This window comes from Gracilinanus agilis, chromosome 6 (assembly GCF_016433145.1).
Source record: "Gracilinanus agilis isolate LMUSP501 chromosome 6, AgileGrace, whole genome shotgun sequence".
In the NCBI taxonomy this organism is placed as follows: domain Eukaryota; kingdom Metazoa; phylum Chordata; class Mammalia; order Didelphimorphia; family Didelphidae; genus Gracilinanus; species Gracilinanus agilis.
Window position 1 is genome coordinate 9,711,763 of NC_058135.1, and position 8,513 is coordinate 9,720,275.

The window sequence follows — 8,513 nt, forward strand, 5'->3', positions numbered from 1 at the left end:
TTTTAAAAAATATTATAGTATACATAAACAGACTTGACCATTTGTGGTTCCATATCCATAGAGGCTAAGCCTATATTCTGAAGATTGTTATTATGAGAAATAATGTCCAACAGCCCAATAGCAACAGAAAACAGAGCCTGTTACCCCTCCTTTTTTTATTTTTTGGGTGAGAAAGGTGTGAACCAGAATCACAGAAACCTATGTTGACATTCAGGTCCAGAACTTATTAGCTATGCAACCTTCTGCAAGTCACTTGTCCTCTTGTCTGTTTCTTCATCTATACAATGAGGATAACAATAGCACCTAATTCCCAGTGCTTTTGTGAGGATCAAATGCAATAATGTTTATAAGGCATTATTTAGCATTGTACCTAGCAAATAGTAGGTATTATATAGATGCTAGCTAACAGCATCCCATAGTAATTATTATCATCATTTAAGTTGACCTTTAAAGTTTAGAGCGTATTTTTAAATGAACTTCATAGCAACCCTGGGAATAGCTACTACAGATATTTTTATCCTCTTTTTAAAGATGTGCACAATGAGGTCTAGAGATATCACCATCATAATGATAGCTCACGTTTATATAACACTTTGAGATTTGAAAAATCCTTTATATACTTTTTCTTATTTGATAATCCCGAGAGCTAGATATTGTCACCTCTACTGTGTTAACTGTGGGAGCTGAAGCTAAGAGAGTTCAGATAACTTGCCCAGGGTAACTGAGCTAATCTGTTATCAGAGATGAGATCTGGTTGGTCTTTTGGCCTCCAAGTCTGTCCTTTACACCCAGAAATATCCAGAATATTCTTACCAAGGCATCTAAACCTAATTCATAATGATAGTTTTGTGACTGAACATCTGTCTGTGATCATTCAAGCTCTCCTTCCCATCCCTATCCCCTGTCTCAAACTGGGGAGGAGAGGAGCTTAGAGCTTCAATTTCCTTCCCTTATGTGAGTAATTGTTGCTCATTCATTTCCTTCTAATAGCCTATTGATACAAATGGTTACAATTTGCCAATCTGGCTATTAATAACAAATTGACCAGCAGAACCTATCACCAAGTGCCAAAAAGATTATTTGGGATCAAAATTATGTTGCCAGAGTAAAGTATTTTTACAGGTTTTATAGAGGGGGGAAAATCACCTTTTCTACATCTGTGCTTTTGGGGTGAGTGGGTGGGAATTGTTTTTTTTTTTGGAATCCCAAAGAGACATGCTCTGTGGGAGGGTCTTGGTTGATTTTGTCACTATGTAGTTTAATAAAGTTGAAAGTATGTGAGAAATAAGACTTCTTTTCCTCCATGGGCTTCACTTCACCCTGGTAAAATCAGGAGGTTGGATTTTATGATTCCTAAGGTCTCTTCTCATTTAAAATTTTATAATTCCATGATTCCTTGAAGGATTCATGTGATCTTAGGTAACAGTGAAAGTGGAAAGCAGGGTGCTTTTCCATGCCCACCAACCAAATCTTCAACTTCTGATCCTATGCCCTATGGAACCCCTAGCCCATTATGGAAAAATTCCATTTCATACTTGTTTTTTCCTAATCTCTTCCCTCCACCACTATCTTTTTTATGGAGAAATATCACTTTCCCTCATAATCACATGCTTCTATCTCCCATTAGGGTCTCACTTTCTCACATTCCCTGCTGCTCCCACCTCTCTGCTCTGAAATATAATTCCCAGGTCAGCAGTTTACACCAGGACCATTCTCATTACTTCAGTTCCTACCTCAGTCTTTAGTAGCATTATCTGATGCAGGTCACTAAAAATATTTTTCAGTTTCTACATCTATAAGTGGCATTGTTTTGAATCTCAACTAAGATCAAATGAGGGAATGCCTATAAATGGCTTTGCAAAATTCAAAGCATTGTAAAACTGTCTATAATAATTATTATTAAAATCCTGTTCAAGACATGGTTCTGCTCTACCTCTAATACATCAAAACTGATGATTTGGTCCTCCAGCCACAGTTTCCTTATCTAGTTCCTTTTGGACTCTTTTGTCTCATCTACACCTGCTCTTCCTCTCATCTAGTGAATAACTAACTCCTCACACTTAATCTAGTTAGCTTGGTAGTACAGTGATAAACCAGGAATCAACAAGGTTTGAGTTCAAGTTCTGCCTCAGATGCTTACAATGAGACCCCAAATTTCTCTCTCTCTTAGTCTCGGTTTTTTATCTGTAAAATGGAGAAAATATACCAACTTCACAAATAATTTCAATAATAAGTAACATAGGGGAAAAACTTTGAAGCATTATATAAATTCTAACTGATATTATTGTTATTATTATTAGGAAGATAAACCATATTCCAAGCTCTTCTCTCTTTCAAAATTTCTCTTTTCTGCTTTAGTCACTTATCTCTAACTTCCTTGTCTCCGTTTTCCTGTGAACATCCTATATCTTCTCAATTCTAGCAGCTGCTCATATATTAAAAAACCCATTTCAAGTCTAAATTTCTACAAGTCCATGCTGAAACTCTGAACTTACTGTCATCCCCTTGAATTTGGCTTTCTCTCCTGACCTGGTATCATAATTCTCCTCACTGCTCAAAATTCCTTTTCTCCATAAACCCAACATTTAAGCTCAATTATTCTTTTGTAATTTCTCTTTGACCTGACCCCACAATTCCTTCCTCCTCTAATTTCAGCCTATCAATCATCAAGCATCTATTAAAAGATTATGATTTTCCAAACCCTATGCTAACTGCTGGAAATACAAAGAAAAAGGCACAAAACAGTTCCTGCCCTCAAGGGTCTTCTATTCCAATTAGGGAGATAATATGTGTATAAGTAGACAAATATAAGATACATATAAAGCAGATGAAAGGTAGCCTTAGAAGGGAAGGCAAGAACAACTTAGTCTAGATCCTTATCACTCTTAGACAATCATTGTAATTGCCTAGCTGGTGTCCTTGTCCCTGGTCCTCACTTTTTCAGTGCGTCCTCTAGGGACATCCCACAAACACCATTTCCCTTTTAGAATTATATAATTTTATAATACAATAAAATTTTACAAATATACATATATATATATTTTTAATTCAATAATCATACAACTTCTATTAAAAAGTTAATTTGGAGAGTTTAAATGAAATTTAGTAATAAAGAATTCTTCTCAGCATTTTAATGGAACAAAAAGTGGTGTAATAAAAAAAAAGGATTGAGTTTGAGCAGCTATATTGTCCATATCCCTCATTTGGTAATTAATCATTTCCTGCCATGTGACAGATCTTAGATGCTTCAGAGAACAATGTGGTATATTGGAGGGGTAAAAGCAAAAGCAGAAAAACAAAGGCATCACACATTGGGTTTAATTCTATCTCTGCTATTTCTTAGTTTTTAGAACATTAGAAATAATTTCTCTCTTGATTTTCCCTCTATGAAATGAGGAGATTAAACTGGACAATCTCTGAAGTAGCATGATATGAGAAACCAAGTGTTAGATGTAGGCTAATGGAGGCCTCAGTCCAAATCCTACTTCTGACCCTTCCCTATTGTGTAGCTATAGGAAAATAATTTACCTTTCTGATCTTTGGTTTCTTCATCACTTCAAACTCAGCTCTCAGTTTCTAATTCCCCAGGTAATGTTTCCATATTCATCTCAGTGCACTCCTCACTGTGGAAATGCTTCAATATCTTTTCCTTCTTTTTTCCAGATGGTGATTTCTTCCCAGTAGCTCCATTTGATGAAATCAGAACACTGATCATACTCACTTCTAGCACTGCTCAGTTCCAGTTGATTCCAGTTAACTTTGCCCCTACTTAAGAACATTCTCCCCCTCTGGCCCATACTCCTCCTACCTTTAAGATCCCTTTAATTTGTAATCTTTCCCCATTAGAATATTAGCCACCCAAGGCAGAGGCAAGCTCTATTTCTTATTGTACTTTTATTAGCACAATTAGTACAATGCCTGGCACATCTATCTTTTTCTTTGTTTGTTTGTTTGTTTGTTTCCTTATTATACCTGTGCTACCTACCTCACTAGATTATAACCATGAATTTTAGTTTGTGCATGCTTTGCATATGCTTTTATATGTATATATACACATGAATTGTATCCTCCATTAGAATAAATTCCTGGAGAGCAGAACTTGTTTTCTATTGTATCACCGGGCCTTACCACAATGTCTCCAATATTTAATACATTTTTGTTGACTTATTGACATATTCTCACCACTCTTTGGAAGCGGAGTAAAATTACTTCCTGGAAAAGTTTAAAGTAGCTTGCCCAAGGTGGCAAAGCCAGCAGGGATTTGAGACCTGTGATTGAAATCCAAGGCACCTGGCTCCATACTAAATACTTGTCTTTCCACACCATAAAAACTCATATTTCTCTCCTACATTATGTTCTGAACCTTTATCTACCTCTGTCTTTCTGCAATATGAGAGTGAATTCCTTTCTTTTGAATAAGGCTTGTTTGTTATTCATCATCATTGCTGGTCAGGAAATTTAACTGCCCAATAGGCCAAAGATGTTTTCTAAGTTCTTTATAGAACATTGATCATTTTATGAACTTAAATGTAACCTGGAAAATTGCTCAGTCTTTCTAAAACATGGTATTAAATCCCTTCTTTATTAGTTTGCTAATCTGTGCTTTGCATATACACAAAGTTTCCTAATCCAAACTCTCAGGTATATGATTAGTTTGACACTTAATTTAGACATTGTACAATTATTTGTTTCTGTCAGCATTTTTTAGATGGATGCTATATGGCTAATTAATGTCTTATTCAACTCATCATTAAAATAAAATGTAAGTATATATTGCCAGCAGGTTATGAGTCCCACCATCTCATTTATTATCTTCAGCTCTATAGTACAAATTACTAGGTAGGCATGGTTTGCTATCAAACATCAACAAATAGGGAGCAAGTCTTGTGGCATCATTCTGAAAAACATTATATATGTGCAGCAAATATGATACAGGCTGACTCTAATTTCTGCTTAGATATTGAGACAATGAACAGTAAAAGTCAGGTTGGAAGTCTCTTTAAAGGTTGTAAGGTATTATTTTAGAGTTCATAATTTTCTCCAGTCAGCATCTCTTGGAGTAATTTCCTATTGAAATTTCTATTTGAACAGAGGAAATTTGGCTAAAAAGCCACATTTTATTCATGAATATTTTCTACATGCTGTATTATATTAGTGATGGGAATGGTAGCATTTCTGAATTTTTTATGGGGAAAGGATTCCCATAATACATAATTGATGAAATGGTCCACTGTTTTTAAAAAACAATTTCCTTCAAAAGTACAAATGTTTATGTACCAAACCTCATTCATTTTTCCGTTGCTCGTATTTTCTAAGTATGTCATAAAAATTTGCAACACTTTTCTTTGGTCATATAAAGTACATACTATACATTTATCATACTATGTCAGGCATCTTGAGCTATTAAAATTTTTTTTTGATCTACATGTCTAAAGTCATCATGAAATATCTTCATAGCCACAGCACAAAACTTACAAGACAATATTAGCCATTTCCCTATATTATGCGTAATATCAGTTACAATCTGGCATAACATTCCATTGCCAAGCTTCAATTTCCATCATTGTCTTAACACTAATATTTCTTCCAGAGAATGAAATTGGAATTCTGAAATGTAAATTCCTGGCATTAGTAAGTGAATGAATTCATGAAGTCTATACTCAATTTTGTTCTCATTGCCAGTCACTCAAAGGTAACTGAGATGAGGGCTTACTCAATGTAATATTATTCATATAAACTGAATGTATAGCTTTATGTTTCATTCTTAATATAAGGATAAAAAATAATTATGACTGAGATAAATATATAAATTAGTATTTTAATTAAAGCCATGCTGATAGATAAAGTTATTAGACCACACGCTTGTAAGAATTCAAAACTGCCGCCCTAGCCATTATTACCTGGCGTCTCTTCCTTAGTCTGCAGGCCAAGAGGGCACTCCCCCCTAATCCAGGAGATTACTGTTCTGTGTGGAGACATAGGCGTCCCCACGCCCAAAGAACCGGAAACGGAAACCCGTTGGACCACGGGAAATGTAGTTTGATAATTTCCACGTGTCCATAGAAAATATATATACTTTTAGATGGCATCTCCCAAATTTCACTTTTACATTAAGATTTTAGCTTTCTTTTTATAATAAATTATCTTCTTGGGAATCACAAATAATTCCAATAATAAAACACCTGCTTCTGCTGTGGACCCCTTAATTCTCTCAGGTGACATTCTGAAACTAATATACCCTGGCACTGGAAAATCAGACTTCCCAGAAAAGCAACAACAGAGCTATAATCAAGCTATCTCAGATTCCTAAAGCAAACTCTGTTTTGCAGAATGTACTCTCCTACTCATTACTGTAGCTTTTGAACCCCCATCAATATGCTTCCATTTATACAAAATCAGCCATTCACAGTAAGTATACTTCACATCTTAAACATAAACATTTGATTAGCAATAAAGTGAAAGCAATAATAATTAAAAATACAAATACTGACATAAGTTAAGTAGAAAAACAATCAATATATCATAGTCCACCCATAAATCTGAAATGCCATTTCCCTTCAATGTTCTTAGTTTCTCTTAGGAAGAATGAACACACATTCACATGCACAGTCATAGAAACCTAGCAAGGAGATATGAATAAAGAGAAGGCATGGATTCAGAACAAATCACTTTCTGGACCATGGGGTTTTATGTCATGAATATATTTGGAAACATCTGAATCCTAAAGCTCATTCTCTTCTAACTGTTCTCCTTCTGAGCTTCACTGCTTTCCTACTGTCCAAATCCTCTTGGGTTCTTTTTTTTAAATTGAGGAATCATTGATGATTCTTTTAACTCACAGTCACTCATTTTATTTATCTATTTTTATTTTAGCAAGAGATACAGATTAATCTATTATAATCCAAAGTAAAAGAAAGAACAAAGAAGGACCTTAAGGAGATAAAAGAAACAAAGAGATTAATGATTTAATGGAAAGTTAGAGACTCAGGCATTCTAAAAATGGAAAAGTTGAACTGATGTAACATGAACTCTGAACTCTTAAAGACTGATCTTGTGTGTAGGGGAACAGAAGAGCAGCAGGTTTCAGAAACTAGGAGAAAAAGAGATGGTAATAAGGGGAGAAAGAAGCATCAGAGAAATAACCACTATATTCTTTATTTATTAAATAAAAGGATTGGACTTTATGATGTCTAAAACCATTTCAAATCTCCACAAAAATGCCTTTCTACGTGCAACATTTCATTTATATGGTGTCAGGGTTGAAGTTTACATGTCTTTGGGATTTTAAAGATGTCATTGATTTTAATGTCACTTAGGTTTGCGACTTGTCCTTCAGCCTGAAGAAAATGTTGATCCGCCACAAGCTGACCCACAACCCGAATCGTCCTATGGCCGAATGCCCCTTCTGCCACAAGAAGTTCACCCGGAATGACTACCTCAAAGTGCATATGGAGAATGTCCATGGAGAGGCGGATAGCTGATCAGGTGATGAGGGCTCAAGGGAGGATATAGTCTTACTTTCAGATAACAATTAGCTGTTTGTAGGTACTATACTTTGTCCAGGAAAAAAAAAATTGTGTTGGAAAGCATTTGTTGTGTAAAAATGAAATGTATCCATAATTTAAGTAATGGAGAGACATACAATGGGATGAAGAGGCTGCCAAGTTTATAAATAAAGTCAACGGAAAAATATTTGACTGGATGGGGGCCAGTGAAAAGAGCATTAGCTCTGGAATTACACTTCCTGGGTTCAAAACCCACTTCTAATGTTTACTGACCCTGTGACCTTGAAGAAGCTTCCTTGAAACTCAAATTCTTCATCTATAAAATGGGCAAGGTTAAGACCAAATTATCTCTGAATTCTTTTTCAGCTCTAGAGCTATTATTTAGACTCATAATAAGTGCAAAAGATAAGCAATCTGCATCCTGTAGCAGAATATGTCTAGAGAAAATGAAGAATATGCTCTAGCCCCTCTGGATGAACCTGTTATGATGAGAAGACTGAGGTGTATTGGAGTTGTAGCCAGGTTCAATGGAAAAGATATCAACATTGAAGAAGGCACAGATATCTTGGAGATTTAAAAGATAAAAAAAAGGAAGGGTTCTTGATCAGTAGACCAAGTTTTCCTCACCCAATGGGTGAATTGGGAACATATTATTATGTGTATTTTAGATAAAGAGGGATATAGCTCTTTCTACATACAGATTTATTATATATGTGTCTAAATATTTTGTTCATACCAGAGCCTGAAACAATCTTTATTGTTCAAGGTGAAAATTTGGAAGCTGGTAGGAGTTGTATGGAAAAGGGCCATGTTGTTCTTTTAGTTTTGACTAAATGACCCTGCCCTTATAAGACATTTCTCCTTCTGCCAGGAGATCTCAAATATTCTACAGTACTCCCTTTTCTTTCATTCTTTCCCTTTCCCTTCTTTTCCCTTTTATATTAAGCCATTCACAAATAAAGGTATCTATGTAATGCAGTGGATAGAGCCTAGAGTCAGAAAGAGTTG

General features: G+C 35.3%; 1 protein-coding gene across 2 annotated transcripts in view; it reads left to right on the forward strand.

Moving 5' to 3' along the window:
• PRDM5 (PR/SET domain 5) overlaps nt 1–7,481 on the forward strand; it is a 271,300-nt gene extending 263,819 nt beyond the window's left edge. For both annotated transcript variants that reach the window (XM_044682300.1, XM_044682301.1), the window contains one exon: nt 7,317–7,481. In XM_044682300.1, the coding sequence (XP_044538235.1) occupies nt 7,317–7,481 (165 nt within the window). The remainder of the gene's footprint in view (nt 1–7,316) is intronic.
• The last annotated feature ends 1,032 nt before the right edge of the window (nt 7,482–8,513 follow it).